The sequence below is a fragment of the Carex rostrata genome, chromosome 18 (genome assembly GCF_964058835.1).
Source record: "Carex rostrata chromosome 18, lpCarRost1.2, whole genome shotgun sequence".
Taxonomy (NCBI): Eukaryota; Viridiplantae; Streptophyta; class Magnoliopsida; order Poales; family Cyperaceae; genus Carex; species Carex rostrata.
Window position 1 is genome coordinate 1636553 of NC_135935.1, and position 18288 is coordinate 1654840.

Below are 18288 nucleotides of genomic sequence, written 5' to 3' on the forward strand. Positions count from 1 at the left end.
CATGGAATAGCGTAGCTCATCTCATATATCAAGTGTTCGATCAATAAGTATTAATATCTTATTTTTCAAATATTAATATCTTATTTTGCATGTATTTTATGCCTATGCGCTGAAGTATTTATTCTTATAAGGGTAATTTTTTTTTTAGAGAAAGGTTGATCCGGGGACTATTGAGAAAGGTTGATGTGTGGATATAGGATCCCCACTACTTCATTAGAGGAAGATTGACGCAAGGACCATTGGGGGACTAAAAAATGGATAATCACAACAAGTTATGCATCAAAGTATTAAGATCTTAAGATCTTATTTTCAAATATTAATATCTTATCTTCCAAATATTTGTACTAATGAAAGTTGACGCGAGAATAAGTGTGGGATCGAAAAAGAAGAACTATATAATTAGTGGAGACCATAATACAACATTCTTCTATTATTGCTGCGAAAATAGATAAATAAAGAGACTGGAGTGGAGAGATTCATATAATTATTCTTAATTATTTATCTTCAACGTTGTCTCTCGAGTTGGAATCATAGAATCCAACTTGTGTGTAAATTTTTTTTTGCCAACTCCTTTTTCAAGTTTGCTAGCATTTCAACTCCTTCTTCAACGTTGTCTCTCTCTAAAGTTGTTTGCGTATTTTGAACTTTTTTTTTCTTTCTATTATTTTTTATTTTTAATTCGATTGAATCCTGCTCTAATATCATATTGAATTTTGAGAGGAAAAGAATAAATTTTATGATTTATGATATTACTTCAATCTCTTTTTATACGGTCTCTATTTATGGACTACATAATTTAATATGTCATTAAAATATTTTCTAATTACATTTTTTTTTATATCTGCCAATTAATACTAATTGATCTCTAAATGATATATTATTAATGTAATTAATTTCTAATTGATTATTTATCTTGAACAAGTTATATACTATTACTTGTCCGCTTAGACTGAATATACTGTGTTGGTTAAGTTTACCCGATTACACCGAGTCACCAACACCCTTTGTTCGTGGATCCACGCCATCTCTAATTCAAATAATAGGTTTTAGTCATTCTTCCAATGATTCACCTCCTAACATGACATTATTATGAAAAGCAGCCCAATTGTTGTCTTTGAAGTTGTGAATTTTCTCGAGTGTTAGTATTTAACAGTGTTCTAAATAGCTAGCTACTCAATGCAATCGCTTATTTTTTTAATCGTCCTGCTATACCGCTATAATCGCTATTTAAACCATTGGTATTTAGTAAAAATAGAACTCAGAATGGAAAGAAGCAAAAGAATCCCTCAGCGCGCCATGCAAAATGTTCAAACTTTTCATCATTATCTTTGTAACAACATAAAGTACGTACTAGCAAAATTTCTTACACGATTAAAAGCCTTCTAGGAGGCCAGCATTTTTTTGCCCCTATTCTCAACTATATTGATTGAGAGGAACATATATATATCAAATTTAGGCACACCATATTCACAAGAAAAATCCCCCAATACAAATTATCAGTCAAAGCTGGTAACGCAGTAAATTAAAATGTTTAATTAGATTCCTACAAGTAATGAATAGTCTACATCTCCACTGAGTCCCAATCAATTGTTTTGCCCTCAAAGGCAATACTAGATTCTGACGGAATCCTGTTACGTGACAGTCTACCCATCATTGCGAGACCTGAAAGAAAAAGGAAAGACAACTAAAATAAGCAAAATTCCTGCAAACCATCAATTAACAAAAGTATCCACACATAAAAGATTACTCTACAGCATATCTTACAAGCTATACATGACAGATCAATTCAAACATAATTTTGTACTTTTGATTGAAACATAATTTGTACTTTTGGAGGTACTACGTCTGAAACAACCTTTACTGTCCCCCATAAACCAAATAATAATTTATCTACCACAAAAGAATTCCCCTGAATGGTTTTCAAAATTTGTGGAAATTTCATGTCTGTATTTAAATGGCTAAAATTTCACACAAAATCCTGCAAATAAAAATATGTCAAGGGTACCCCACAAAAATATTGGGAGAATTGTATTCGTGGCCAGTCATCACAAAAATAAGAAAAGAGGGGGCATTTGAAATACTACTCTTTTGCATTAAATAACCGTGATGATTACAAGTTCAGAAGGACTGACATGCATAAGTTTATTCCAAATCCAACAGATGATCCTAAAAAAATGTTTTAAGATTTGATATTGTTCAAAGTACAATAGAACAAAGAGAAAAAATACCTTCCACAACTTTATAGAGAGATGACCACCACCTCTCAGCTGGGACCTGATACTGATTCAATGTATCCTCTATCTCGCTATCATGCTTTCCTTGTAGAACATTCTGAAGAGTAATCACAGCATCCTTTGTTTTGTTGAGAATGTTGGCATCATCAGTGATTTCCAACTTTTGAAGGTCATTTTGCGAAGAAGTGAGGCTCATGGCAAGTGCGTACTGGGCTGCTGCGGCCCACCTTGTGGTTGCCAGCCATCGCCTGTGCCCGTCTTGTCGCTTTGTTTCCTCCCTTTTCGATCTCTCCTCTTCACTGCCAAATACTAGCCCCTGATTTTTATTTTTTTTTGTATTACAAAGGATTAATTTGCTTTTATGTGAATATGTCTTTTAAAAAGGTAATAAAAAGTTTTTAGAAGCAAAGGGGGGAATACCCTTAAATATTCAGCATTGCCGGCACCAGTACTCTGCACCATCTTTGAGAAAGCACTTTCTTGAGTGGACAACAGACTCTCAGGTGTGTCGAACTCCAGTATCTACAAGTTCAATATGAAATAAATAATAGCCCAAAACCTTTTTTTTTTTTAAATTAACTTTCTGGTGCTTGTATGTGGTACTAAATTGATGCTAATTACCAGCAATGGGTATAAACCCAATTTCAATTAAATTAGCAGCAATGGGTATATACCCAATTTCACCTTAATTGATATTCCCCATTTCAACATTATAAAGAAATCAACTTATTTGTAAATAAATACATTTCACTTTATTTCTTCATCTTTCAGAATAATTTAATATTTGCCTCCAAAAAATATCAAAACACCATGCCTACCCAGGCAAGAAATATATCTCCTGCCACACCGCCAACACACACACAGAGAAAGAGACAGCCGGTATCCAATATCAGTTACTTCCTTAGGGTCACAATGATTCAAGTGGGCTCATAGACATTTTATTATCTTTTGTCATACAAGTTGAACCTGACCCAACTCATCAGCAGGTCAAGATGATCTAATCTGCAACCTGTAGTGAGTCAGAACATGTTGAACCAGGATCAAACCCAATAACCTATTGGGGAGAGTCTCAGGCGGGGCAGATTACCTGTTAAGTCAAGTTCAAAAAGCCAGCCTATCCTTCATGATTTCTTTGCTTCAATTCATATGGACAGTATGTGTTATCTCAAAAAGAGAGAAAGTCATTCTACCTTGCCAGCACTCAGAAGGAGGAGGCGGTCACAATCTATAACAGTGTTCAAGCGGTGTGCAATAATTAACATAGTGCAGGACTTGAACTCTTCTCTGATTGTCTTCTGAATCAGAGCATCAGTTCTGACATCAACAGCTGCAGTTGCTTCATCAAGCACTAGTATTTTTGCTCGACGTAACAATGCACGTGCCAGACTGAGCAACTGCCTCTGGCCCACACTGAAATTCTCTCCCGCCTCGGAAACCTATATGTTGCACCATGTAATATTGTGCTCAATAACGAGGTCATGGTACTTTCTGATTTTATCATCATACAACTAAATAAGGTTCTGGTTCACAAGAAGTACACCAAATATTGTATCTTAGTTGCAACAATACCCAATATTGCACCATCAAACTAGTATGATGGAGATAGTAGATCAAATGTAGACAATTTAACCCTATTAATTTCCTACTGAAGGCCCTTCCCTTCCAGTTCAAACACACACCAAACAGATAAAACTAATAAATATTGAGTTAGTTATTATAATTCAAGTTTTGGTGAAAGTCATGGACCAAAAAGCACAGAAAATATTGGTTGTCCCTTGCAAGTACAGTGAATATTAGGGGTACTTCACACAATAATTTTCCTTTCATGTAATGGAAGTTCTTTTATTAAAAAATGAAGGACCTCAGCATCAAGCCCTAGAGGATTCCTCCTAATAGCATCCTTCAGATGTGCTCTCTCAAGGGACTCCCAAAGATCTGCATCATTATGCTCCCCAAATGGGTCCAAATTAAACCGCACTGATCCTGCAGATAGTTGTCATAGTACTGTACATTAAGCCTTGATTATTCAAATTGTAAACAATATTAGAATATTAAGAAGTAGCATCTAAGTGATAAACCCGAAAAGAGGGAAGAATTGAATATACCAGACCTGAAAACAGAACCGGAGACTGCGGTATGATACCCAACACCTTCCTCAGATCCCAGAGGCCAAATTTGGAGATATCACAATCATCTATGAAAATTGTCCCCTTCTCAAGCTCCACAATTCTGAAAAGTGCATTGAGCATGCTGGACTTTCCCGCACCAGTGCGCCCCACAATCCCGACCTTCTCACTCCCTTCAATTCTAAAACTAATACCGTGCAAAACTGGAGGCAACTCTAGGCGGTACCTCAACCATACCTCCTTAAACTCGATTACCCCAGCTGATGGCCAACCTGGTGGAGGCCTTTTCCCTTCTATGACAGGTGGGGCCTCAGGGGCCACATCAATGTAATTCCCAGCTCGCTCCACTGCATTCAAGCTGTTCTCGGCCAGACTCGCCAGCCGCAAAACTGCAGTGAGCAGGTTGGTAATATTCAAGGCATATGTAAGTAGAAGCCCCATGGTAGAGGCAAAAGCTTTTTGGTTCTCTAAATTTTGGTTTTGCAAGACTGCAAATGTTGCGGTGAACCAGATCATGATGCCACCTAAGGTTTCAAGCCGGATAGCCAGCCATCGATTTGCACCCATATTGACTAACGTGAAACGAACATTGTTGTCCATTGATTGGCCATTGATGGCAGCCATTCGGTCATATGCCTTGTATGCACGAATTGTGGAGAGACCATTTAGGGCCTCGCCAAATTGAGCATAGACTGGCGATCGAGTTATGGAGTCCAGTCGTTTTACCTCCCGTGCAGTAGTCTGACAAACAAAGCATGCAAAAGAATGGACCGGTGAGAATTGATTGGAAATTTTCGAAAAAAAAACATCTGCAATATTCTATATACAGAGCTCATATTCATCTAAGACAAGATACAAAATTTGATGGGGTCTTTTTTTGCTGTTGTTCTTATTTCCTACTCCAATCATGTCGTTAACTAAGAATCATCAATAAGGCACCTTATAGAAATAGATCAAATTGAATTTAACAAACCAAACAGCTACCGAATATAGTGAATTTCTGCTATTACACCAAAAAACACTAGCACCAATGTTTTAGATTTTATATCACCAACCGAACACAATGTTAGGGTGCTATTTCAATAAACATATTCTGTAAACAGTAAAATAAGAGGACTTTATTTGAAATCAAGAAAAGAAACAAAATCAATTAGCAAAAAAGCAGATGAAGTTGTCTTAAACTATAGGGATACCTGGTAGTAGAGATAAGCAGCGTAGAACAAAATCAAGAGGGGCATAATGGCCCAGAGAGACATGGTGCTGACAATTCCAATAAGAACAAAAGTTGAGAGAAGCTGAGACACTTGCGCCAAGAACATGTTCACAAATACTGCCACATTTCGGTCAATGTCGCCTAGATCTTTGGCGAACCTGTTTATTATCCTTCCTAGTGGGTTTGTGTGGAAAAATACCATTGGTGCCCTTAATATTGAACTTAGCATGGCATCATGTAACCTCTTAGCAGCTCGTAGACTTGAGACAATGAGCCAGTATGAGTTTGAAAGTGTCACTATTACCTGTTACATAAAAAAGAGATAAGAAAAAGTACACATGTTGGACAGTGTTTTTCCTGAATCATCCAATGAATTGATGCTTTCAAAAGAGTTTTAAGGAAAATTGGGAAAAAAAACGAATAATAACATCTACAAAAAATTAAAATGAACCTTTCTAAAACTTGTACTTATATCCAAGATAATATTTGAAAATAAAGAAAATCCGACTCAACAAAGTTTTCCCTGTAAGCTTGCAGGCTAGAAGAGTTATTTTCAGCACAAGAATAATTTTCCTTGTGACAGTAACAAATAATAGACACTAAAACGTGGAAGAAACAACAAGTTGTGCAAAAACAAAATAATGCTAATAAAAGAGTGCAGAAAACAAATCTACCTGACAGAAAGAAATTATTGCATAGATAAGATTGTAAAAGCCAGGACTGTGATCCTTTGGTCCACTTTGATCAGTCCAAACACTCAACCAAGTGCTACTTGAGATGCGGAGTATTTCAGTTAGTGCGTAACAGGACAATAGTATTAGCACCACCCACAAGCCTCCCAAGGCATTCTTGTACCTAAATAAGCATCAATAAAATGTCAACAGCTACTCGTTGATGCATCAAGCACTACAAAATTAAGATTTTTTATCTGTGATTATATATTAGGTTTCTTGCATTCCTTTAATTTGCACTTACAATTCTTAATTTTGTCAGTAATAAAACAGGTAATAATGAAATTGAGAATAAGGTTCTCAATTCTTTGTTGCTGAAAGCTTCTGCTGCAGGACCAAGTAGGTACCTTCATTCATCTTAAGCACCAGACATTCCTGGATGCTAAATTATCCAATAAGGTGCAAACAAAATAACCTTACCTTGAAAGAACCTTCGCACTGACAACACCAGTTTCTCTCTCCTCCTGCTTAATCAGCACTGACTTCGCTTCCTTACCCTTACCAGCCTTATCAGCAACAGTTCCATTCTCTATAGCAACTGCATCTCCATTTAGTTTGGTTCCATCTGTACCATTTTTATCTCCCTCTTTATCATCTTCCTGTTGTTCTTCCATTTTACCCGCATTTTCCATTAACTTTTTGAACAACTCACCAGTATCACTCAGCTCCTCAAATGTACCTTCTTCTTTCACCACACCATCATGTACCAATATTATTCTATCTACATATGGCAGAAAATGAAGCTGGTTCGTGACTAGCACTCTAGTTTTGTTTCTAAGCTGATCTTTGATGCACTTGTCAAAAACCTAAGATATATAATAGTTTGTATCAGTTAGCAAGATCCAAATAATATCATTTTTTTTTTACTATTTGTGCATGTCTTTTCATGTTTCATTGGGTTGATTTGACTTTCTTTATATTTTCGTAGCTATATTAGGTCTACATCAGTCTGCACATTGTAACAATAGCTATAGTCCCCAAACAACCATAAACTACCTAATTATTTCTTTTGGATTTGCTTGAGGTTTCTATTAAATTAATTTAAGTCTACTGAGCTTTTATGGCTGAATCAGATTCATCCAACAACTCAACCAAAGATTCTGGTAAATTTTTGTACTGGACATTTTAACATTGTAGCAGCACCAGTACTCCAAGACTACAACATTAGATTGCATATTCAATCTTACCATTTATAACTATCATATATAAGAAATTATTACCTGGCGACCAACATGAGCATCTAGAGCACTCAATGGGTCGTCAAAAACGTATACATCTGAATCTGAATACACGGCTCTTGCCATAGAAACTCTCTGCTTCTGGCCCCCACTTATATTAACCCCTCTTTCCCCTATCTCTGTCAGATCACCTCCCTGCTCACCAAGACAATATACAATCAATACACAATAAGCTTAGGCAATAAATACACAACTCATTAGGAAGAATAACTTTGCCCACTTACAGGGAGTTGCTCCAGATCATGCTGCAGTGAGGTCACCTCAATAGATTTCTCGTACTTCATGGGATCAAAAGAGGATCCGAACAAAATGTTGTCACGTACCTATGGGTAATAAAATATATATATATTAAAAAAGAATGTTAATTATAACAATGTGAAAAAAAAAATTAGAAAAGACTAACATAAAGGAAATATTCTTATGTAATAACATGGACAAACATTTAAAAATAAATAAACAAATAAATTAATTAATTAATATCAACAATATGTCGTCGCTGCCACTCCTTTACCATAATCATTCAAGCACAGAAAAAGGCTAAGCAATTTATGAATGCCAAATTGTCACTTCTGACAACTGTTTGACAAACTTTAGCTCTCGTTCTATTGATTATTCAATACCATATATGATTGTTCTTTCTTAAATTACTTTTTTTATTAGCGTAACTTACCGAGAAACTAATGAACTCTATCACGGCCATTGAATCCTGACTCAAAGCAAAAGTAAATAAAAAAGGCTACAGAACAGTTCTTACAGTGGCGTTAAAGATCCAAGAAATCTGAGGAACATATGCAACAGAGCCACGAACAACCACTGACGTGTTGGACCCAGCCACAGCTGGTAACTCGCCTAGCATTGCTGAAACAAGAGATGTCTTTCCTTCACCTGTACTTCCCACCACTGCCACTAGGCTACCAACTGGTATATCCAGATTCACATTTGACAGAGTTGGTCTTTCCGCCTATTAATTTCCAATATGGTTGCACTTAATTTATTTGTTCATTTTTACCGAATTTATAAGTCTGCTGTACTGATATGCTTCTATAATTGCAAGAAACATCCAACACATTCAGGTTAATATGCAAATATATCCAACCATTAAAATTAAGGACAAGCCAACTGCTATCTCCAACTTCAATTTAGCCAAATCACTTTGAAACCATTTCGTGCCATGTTGCAAACTCTTTTTTTTTTTTTTTTTTTTGTGAAATACCATGACAGAAGACCATGTTTAAGCTTAGAGAAGAAGATCAGGCTCGTAGGTTAGGGCAAGCTTCAAAATCTAATGGCTTACCTTTCCATCACCTAATCAAATAAATGGTTCCTATAGCAACTAGACAAATTACACTGCTTGTTTCAAAACAATTGGTCTGATTTTGAATATGGAAAAACATTGCAAATAATTTGGAAAAAATGAAACAAACATATAGTGTCTGTGAAGCAATAATTTTAATCATACGTTAGATTCCCATGCGAAGAAGCCATCTTTTATTGAGATAGCAGGAAGCACAGGATCAAGAGGTGGATTGGGCAAAAGCAATCTCTCTTCAGTCAAGAACAGATCCTCTAGACGTTTCAATGATACATTGGCATTGACAACCTTCACAATAACAAATTACAGAAAGAGTCTTTATAGTTAGAAAAAGTAGGGCTACAATTAGGAACATATTCATTTTAACTTCATGTTTACATTTGCCAAGTCAAGCTATCAAAACCATTGAAAAATTCTGAAATATCACCTGCAATCCCCAAATAATTACCAAAAAATATCCCTTTATCCCCTCCTCCACTACTTAAAGATATCCAAATGATCTCCCTTTGTTTATATCCACATAAAAATGAGGAAGAAAAGCCGGATGATTTGACTCTATGAAGAGAAGAGAAGTGGAGTATATGTGATATTCCAATGTTCTAAGTAGATTAACTGTGATTGTTCTTTTGTTCAAGGGATATGCCTGATGTTTTTATCTTTTACAGGGAAAGAGGCATCATTCTGAAATATAGTGTACCTGAGTGATTAAATTGGGAAGCATGAAAAGAGGGAACCTCAGCACAGCAAAGAGAGAGAGAGAAGTGAAAGCCTTAGCAGGTGTAAGATATCCCCCAAGCAGAGTATACACACCGAACGATACAACCGTTACTAAAACCGGTATGCTGTTCAATATAAAGCTATTCAACTGAAAAAAAAAAAAAAGAATAGCACTAGTTAGTATGTGTAATTATATGGCTACAGGCATCATAGAGGTGTTAAACTCACCCGAGACTACTTCATTACCTTTTATTATATTACATTATTGTGTGCATGTGTCTGGTGGTGGTTTTGGCGGGGTCTCTGTGTGTGTGTGTGTGTGTGTGTGGGGGGGGGGGGGGGCGGGGATAGTGACTTACAGCAGCGAGTAGCTGAGCCTTACGAAACCAAGAGAGTTCATCATCACGAATCCCTTGCACCTTAGACTGAAAGCTTTGTTCCCATGCATAGCACCTGAGGCAACACATCATTTTCTTTTAGAAAAAGGGACATTTAACATGATAAAATAATATATATGCATGTATGACAAATATATACATACTTCACACTGTCCATGGCAGCCAATACTTCATTCATGAGGCCAATACGCTTATCGGTACGCTGTAACCCTTCCTTTGTTAGCTTTTGCATTCGGCTTATCACAAGTGTCTGTTCAAGTAAGCACACAAAATGTCAGAATCTTGTGATATTTGAAACAGAAGTTAAGCTAGATGTTACAAACAGGAAATATACCTGAATAGGAAAGAGAAGGACGAGCATCAATGCACCGACAAGAGAAGCAACACCTAGTTGTGAGTAGAGGAGCACCACTGCGATGATAATACGAAAAGGAGCCGACCACAAGCTATGCAGTTGCTGGCATATTTGCTGAAACATATAACAAACAATAGAACTTGTTAATAACTTACATGATTTCTGGTTCATTATCAAGTTGACACGGATACTTAAAAGAAGACAATGTCCATGTGCATATTTGCAACCAAAATCCTTGAGCTGCTAGCACAATCATGAACATCTATGCATTAAAGACCTACCTGAAGTGCTTCAGCATCAGTTGTCATCAAGTTGGTTATCTTCCCAGATGCAAATTTACGGCGACTTTCATGGGTTAATCTCAGAGATTTACGAAAAACAGCAGCCACCTGTCATATCATCATACCAATAAATTGATTAGGGTTTTACCATTGATTTAAATGAGATGTGCTCTTGTAAGCTGAAACTCAACAACTTTTGGCTTCAGTTATAATAGTTAAGAGGAAAATTGGTTCCCTGGCTAAGAGTAGATTAGTGCAATTAAGCCAGTTCTTCGTTTGACTTGACCTTAACTTTTATGGTTGGATGTTTATTGTGAACCCAAAAATGTTGGAGTGAATTGCACAAGGTACAAATAGAGGGTGCTAATTGTAAAGATCTCTTGATACACTTGATAAAGTCAAAGGTCCATACCAAGGTGGCCCTGAGCCTGAAGCCAGTTCGCATCACATTCTGAAAGTATTGTGCTTCACACAGAACTCCAAGCGCCTGTTATTACGAGTACATCAAGAGGAATAAAAAAAATTAAAAGTTAACATGTTCGTAGTCTTTCATTAAAATATATAAAATTTTAGAAGTTAAATGTCTGTACCACTCCAGCAAAGATGGAGAAGGCATAGATGTAACCGTACCAAACTGGATCATCTCTTTGCATAGACTACAGTGGAAGCAGGAAAACATTTCTTAAATGATAACAAAAACACATGTATGTTAGGCAAAACACAAGGGAAATTATTCAGAAGTTACATACAGCTAAGAGGAGGTTCAATATCACAGGTCCGACAAACTGAGAAGCATCATTGCCGATCTAGAAAAAAAAAAGAGCAGAAGTAATCAATAGCCAACTACAGAAAAGTGTGATTCTATTCTTCCTTAAATGGGTCACAATATTTTAACCATCAAGTACACTGACATAGTTTAATTAGAAATTTTGAACTGTACCTTGAAAAGTCCCCCAAGCCAGAATCTGCAAAGCAAGGAAACATTTAAATTAAAAAGTTACTTCTTTTTTTTTTAAAACAAAAACAAAGAGAAATTGAAATTACCGTCCACCAAGGCTACAATTAAGTGCCCTTAAAAGCCAAGGTTTAGGTTTCTGTGTTTCTTCAATCCAGCACTGCTGAAATCTGAAAGAATGTGAGAGATATTCAATGTAAGAAGGATTGTTGGAAACAAATAATGAAGATATAATGTAACAATAATGTACCTGGTATACAATGTCTCTGTTCGATCCCATGTGTCCAGTTTCCACACATCCTTCTCTGTAATGGGTCGTTTGTACCCTTGTTGCATTAGAGGCGTCATCCATGAAAAAAATATCTCTGTGCAAAATTTAAAAAAAAAAAATGCAAGTGACATAGCAATCCATTATATGCCACTTCGTATTGTAATCCCTACTGACACCGCAAATTTTGAATTTTGTATGCAAAATCTTAAGAAAATGTTTTCGAGGAAGAAAAATTTTCAACAACATAAAAGCCTCAACAGTAGAAAAATAATATATATTTGGATAACTTACTGGAGAAAATGCTAGCATGCCTCTCAGGACATATGTTTTCTCCACTTGCAAGAGGCTCATACTCTGTGTCGTCAGAAAGTGCCTCATTCCTAAGAGGCGTGTAACCAGCATATGCTTCCAAACTAGGCAAATGTCCCAGTAATAAAATCCCAAAAAGAAACTGCAGAATTAATGAAAACAATATTTACTCAGTAATAATAAATTAAAATAATGACAATAAAAAACTGTTAAGTAATTGCAGGAGATCTTTTCTACTTAACCCTTAAAACCAGAAAAAATTATCGTGATCCCTACAGGAACATAGAATAGCAAACAAATGCCCCTCCACTGTAAGTTATGTTTGTGGAGGGAAAAATGAGGAAAGATTTTGATATCTTTAAGTGGCTGCCAATAAAAGACACATCCTCATGCTTTCTAAGGCTAAAAGGGATATTTGTGGTTCTGTAGGGATTAGCTGCAACTTTTACTTATCTGAAGCACTGTTGATATCATATGAAAAACTATTTATTAAGCAAAAGAATAGATGCCACCTTGCATGCTAACTCAGCAACATAGAGATAAAGGCTCATTCTGCAAAAGAACAGAGAAATCAAAATTGTAATTTTACTAAGCTGTGAAAATTGTAGAAAATAAGAAAATAAACTTGTATATTACAGGTTTCCTTTTTCAAGTACTGGCTCAAGTTCATATGGTTTTGTTACTAACTGGATGTTCTTTATAATTGTCAGTAAACTTATATTTTTGGGATTTATTTTAACTTGATAGTTACCAAATACTAAAAGTGTTTGCTGTGAAGATGCAAAATAGTACAAAAGACCAGAGAGTCTGAGAAAGTGTTGTACTAACGGTGAAAGGTAGTCTCTGACAGCAAAGACAAGATTGAATACAGTAATTTCTCCAATCAAAACATAGATCATCACAAACCGAATGTACCACCTAAATTCCCGTATGTATATCTTTGTTTCTGCTATAAGCATGACAAGCACACAACTCCAGGCTGCAGCTTCAATGACTACTGTCAGAACCTATGATGGTGAATGGTAAATTCAGATGAAAAAGCTCTTTTCAAAAACATATATTATACAACAAATTGCAATTAGATTAATACCAGAAATCTGAGAACCATATATTAAAATGTACCAGCTTCAAGTTAGGTAAGCCTGGTATGATACAGTTATGATACCAGCCTAATGAAACTTCATTTTGGTTTTCTATTATGTGCGCTGGAGAAACAAGAAATGTATCGAAATTATAAAAATAAAAATAAATAATGAGCAAATTATTGGGCATGGACTTGCATGGTACAGTCTCAAGATTTAGCTCAACAAATTCATTACAAACATCAGATATTTGTATCTGGAAACAAAAAGACCATTGTAACTCAGTAAAACTTTTAATAGGCAACTAACCTCAAAGGGTGCGAGACTTGACTGTCCATCCAGATTCACAATTGAATAACCCATTATGACCCGAAAGAGTGGTTCAGCCACACAAAAGGCTGTGAAGATCATGAGAACATAGCTGTAAAACTTTGATTTCATACTATATCTTTGCACCGTGAGATCCTTTGTGATTCGCCAAGTCCGGTAGAAGCAAACTCCAAACAGTGCTAAATGGGAAATGCCCAAGATCACTGTCTGCATGCCACATGGTGTGTACATGCCAAATGCACTCTCTACAGCTTGAGACCATACACCACCTTGTACCGGCTGACAGTACCAGTCTAACGGATCGAAACCCATCTTTGGCACCGAATTAAGTTATCAATTGCTTTGACTTGGATCCCTTTACGGTGTGAGCTTAATTAAAAAACCTGTATCAATTGAATACACAGATTTTTTATTTTATTGAACAAAGATGTTTTTCCAAAATCTTGTGTGAACTGATAAGTTTAAATGGTTGCTTCTGCTGTTCTTCTCTGATTTACTGTGCAGTTCTTAATAAAGAGAAACGGAAAGGTTCTGGGTCAGGTAAAAAGGGTACCATTTTGCAGTATTGCATTTATTAGAAAAGTACAGATTTTAATATACCCTTGGTGGGATCAGATGCTGAATTTTTTTTTTTTAAAACGAGCAGGAATAAGAGAACTGATGTTATGGACATAATTCCAAGACAAAGGAGCTATTCCCCCACCCACCCCGAGGAACTAGGTATCAGCAACAATAACGAGAAAAACTCGACCAAAACAAAATTAAATTCAAAAGTCAAATTCGTCTTCGGAAGAAACAATACTAACCCAAGTACCAAGATTCAATAAGCATGAACAAGAGCGGAAAAAAATAAGAGAAAAAAATCGAAAATTCAAAATAGTGGCCAGGGAAGGACCTTATTTTACCTCATGATTTCGAGTGATGAGTTAAAAATCATGAACTTGGAAAAAGACAAAACTGAAAACCACATATGCGAGTAGAACTGATTAAGTTTGCAAATTGAGGGAACTTATTCGTTGAAAAAGCAAACAACCTTTTCCCGGATCAAAATTTTAAAACATTATCCGCTTGAGTAGAACAAATCAGAGCCACCCAAATAAAATTTACAAAACCAAATTAAACTTACCTTAAATCAGAAATCCAAATGAAACTCTCTTTCAATCTTCTCAAGTGAACATTCCATCTTATAGAGACGCAACGAGAGAAGAGAGAGAGACCACCCCTTAGCTCGGGAAGAAAAGGAGAGGAGAATATATAGACACAAGCACACCGAGTCACCACTCACCAAAGTCTCCATCCTCTGGGTCTGCGGTCAGAATGGAACAGAGTGCGCATCCACCCAGGTACCTGAGGTGCAATTTAAAAAAATGAACGGTCCAGATTAATTCTATTCAGATCAAACTTAATTCGGTAGCTAGGGGCTGCTTTAAGATTTGTTCCATACTACAAGAACGGTTATGATTTTTAGCTTGCACCTCAGGTACAGGGGGTGATACGGATTCAATGGTAGATCAATGGTATCATCATTTGTAAACTTTCAAATCCTTTTATTATTTGATTATATTCCTAAAAAAAATCCTTTTATTATTCTTATTTCTTTCTGAACGAAATTTTTTATATTCAATGTTTTACAGCGATCGATGAGAGACATTAGATTCGGAGTCCATATCACCTTAGGTAACAGAATATTTCTGTTTAGATTTGGACCGTCCGATCAGAATCTGAGACAATCCTGCCCGAGGTGAAATGCACTGGCTCCTTCAGTATTCGTGCGGATTCTGATTGGACGGTCCGTATCTAACCGTAATATCCTGTTACCTCAGGTGATATGAATTCTTAGATTCGGAGATCGGGGCAGAAGACATACCCACGTTCCCTGTTATTTTATATTGGTACAACGGTACAATGTACAAAATCTCAGGCTCGAGTAGAGTGTAAAAAAACGTGGTGGGGCGTATTGTGATTAAAATATCAAGAGGTAATTATTTCACGTCAATTATGTTATGTCCAAATATGTTGTTGTGATTAAATGTGTTTCGTGTGATAATTTGATCATAATTTAAGTTAATTTATTTAAGATTTATTATTTGATTAATATCTAATTGTTCTAATTACATATAACTCGCGTGATCACGTGTCATGTTGTGTCGTATTGTAATTAAATCTTGCATGTAGCGTACCGTGTCAAAGTTTCAAAAGATAATCACAGCACGTAAATGATCACAACATGAAACATGCGAATCACTACATGTAACTGACATGCATATCATGTTATTCCGTACTATATCTGTATCGTTTCATAACAAAACCAGCTTTGTTGTGTCATTTTTTTCTCACTATAGCTCGGAGCTCGGTGCAAGTAAAATTTTTTTATGCGAGCTAGAATTCTAATTTGTTGCGACTTTGACAATTATAGACAAAACGATCTATGTGAAAGGTATCATGGATTAATTTTTGGGGTGGTAGTTGAAGAAAGTTTGGTCCCTTGTCTGTTGTAGATGGGGGAGTTAAAGAAAGGTATCATGGATTAATTTTTTAAAGTAGATGAAATATTTCTATTATATATTTTAAAATGTTCTATCTATTTTTGTAAAAACTTTTATAATTTACTAGAAAACTTTAAAGGAAAAAAAATACAAACTGATTTTAGATCGATAGAATTATCACTTATCTAAACTTTTTTTTATTTTAAGATCAGTAAAAATTCTACTGTTCTTTCTATCAATCAAAATTATAATATACTCTCTTTTTTCTCTCTCTTCCTTTATTTTAATTTCTACGGATAAAAAATTTCCGGGTAGGTTCATCTTCTTATTATATCCATCAGGTTCAGCGGGAAGTTCCAACTTCCGACATCAAAGTAATGTTTTATCTTAGAGGAGGGTTCAAATGCCTCCATTTTTTGTGTCTCCACCATGCCTCCATTTTTTAAAACTTTAATAACTCAAATTTTAAAACTTAAAAGTCAAAATAAAACCGTTGAATATGATCTACATCATTTTATTTATGCACGTGTAAAAAATTATGACATTTCAATTTTATTTTGATTGTCACCAAGAGCTTGTAAAAAATGCATTAATATGGATGATTTTTAGACGTTGATTTTTGAACTTATTGTTTCACATATATACAAAATTGAAATGTGATATTTTTTTATGAGCACATAGATAAAATAACATAGATCACATCTAACGGTTTTATTTTGACATTTAAGTTTTAAATTTTGAGTTATTAAAGTTTTAAAAAATGGAGGCATAGTGGAGACACAAAACATGGAGGCATTTGAACCCTCCTCTTTATCTTATGTCACCTCTGAAGTTTGAAGTTGGGATTCTCTGTTGCTAACATGTACACAGAACTACAGAAGTCTTAATCAATAATCAGCCTAAAGTTCATGTATTATAAAAAAAATCAAATAATTTAAAAATGTAATTGTCAATCTCACTTTACATTAAATTCGTCCTTATTTATTTTACAAAATAAAAAACTAAAATCCATACTTAATTCAAAAAATCTTAGTATTTAAAACATTTTTTTTAAATATGCTAATAAAACAAAAATAAATTCACAGACACTTTGATAAGATAATAATTATATTCAGAGTAATCAATTTTATAAAAATGACTACATATTTGACAAAATACAAGTACAGATAGAGAAATTTCTACTTCATGTCTTCATTCGACTTCTTCCAAATATAAAAATAATAACTTTAATAGACAAATTAATTGACTAAACTCAATGCAGTCAACAACTCCAAGAACAATTCTCATAACACTGTTAGGTCGTCATTCTTATTGCCGAAATTTTTATAAATACCCAAAAAAAAAAATACAGGATCTACTCATTCGATTTATGCCCATTCCGCTTACTAAATAAATGAATTTGAAATTACTTTCCAGTGATCCAATACCCGGATTTTCAAAACATTTCAAGTTACCCAATAAGCGGAAAGGCACAAAATTTCCGATTACTCAATAACCGGTTTTGGTCCAGTTATTGAGTAACCGAACAATGGTCAAAATAACTTTTTAATTCACAGATGAATGATCAAAATTTCATTTTGGAAGCCGTGTCAAGCAAAAAAAATTACAATAAAAAATTTACACTTTGGAATTTTTAATAGTTAACCGTAAAAATTCCACCTTGAAATTAAGCCGTGTCAAGCCCAAAAAAAATATTGAATCAGTATAATTTTTACTGATTTTTCTATGTATGAAAAAAATCAAAGTATTTTTTCTTTCTTATTTTATAATATTTTCAGTGAATAAAAATTCTCCTATTTATTTGTATAATTAATTTAGTCGAATGGATGTATGATTAAAAAAAAAAAAGATGACCATGTTGACACATAAAATATGTAAATTAATTTTAATATCAAAAAATAACTTTGAAAAATGCGATTGAACAAAATAAAATTTTGAAAATCTCTGTCATATGACGTGGCATAATTATTCTCAGTTCTGGACCCGGATATACACCTAGGGGTGTTCAAACGGTTTGGTTTAATCGGTTTTGGACCAAATCGAATTAGTTCAGTTTAAACGGTTCGGTTATTTTGGTTTATTGGATCGGTTCGGTTGGCTTTTCAAAACCGAATTATAACTTCGGTTTGGTTCGGTTTGAAAAATTTCGAAACCGAAATAACCGAACCGACCAAACTTTCATATAATATGAATTTGATCCGAACCATCCCGGTTTATTTTTTAATACTCCGATTTATTTCTTAATCAATT

The 18288-nt window shown here is 35.0% G+C and overlaps 1 protein-coding gene across 1 annotated transcript; it reads right to left on the reverse strand.

Annotated features, from left to right (window-relative positions):
* Positions 1-1297: 1297 nt before the first annotated feature.
* Positions 1298-14879, reverse strand: LOC144569498 (ABC transporter C family member 2-like). Its single transcript, XM_078319872.1, has 29 exons — positions 14679-14879; positions 13532-13935; positions 12969-13147; positions 12653-12692; positions 12123-12282; positions 11811-11925; positions 11650-11730; positions 11546-11570; positions 11355-11411; positions 11196-11261; positions 11018-11092; positions 10606-10713; positions 10304-10438; positions 10113-10219; positions 9931-10024; positions 9552-9719; positions 9002-9142; positions 8297-8503; positions 7767-7865; positions 7525-7677; positions 6725-7110; positions 6248-6428; positions 5554-5877; positions 4345-5101; positions 4096-4217; positions 3425-3670; positions 2655-2756; positions 2229-2550; positions 1298-1662 (listed from the first exon to the last, which is right to left on the reverse strand). Exons 2-29 carry the CDS (start codon positions 13862-13864, stop codon positions 1562-1564), a joined length of 4884 nt encoding a protein of 1627 aa, XP_078175998.1. The 5' UTR covers positions 13865-13935; positions 14679-14879; the 3' UTR covers positions 1298-1561.
* Positions 14880-18288: the final 3409 nt, after the last annotated feature.

Coding starts and splice junctions, on each gene's coding strand:
- LOC144569498 (XM_078319872.1), bottom strand. CDS start 13,864: ATGGGTTTCGATCCGTTAGACTGGTACTGTCAGCCGGTACAAGGTGGT. Junction 11,262..11,354: donor TATTGAACCTCCTCTTAGCT/GTATGTAACTTC, acceptor CTTCCACTGTAG/TCTATGCAAAGAGATGATCC. Junction 10,025..10,112: donor GCTGCCATGGACAGTGTGAA/GTATGTATATAT, acceptor GTGTTGCCTCAG/GTGCTATGCATGGGAACAAA.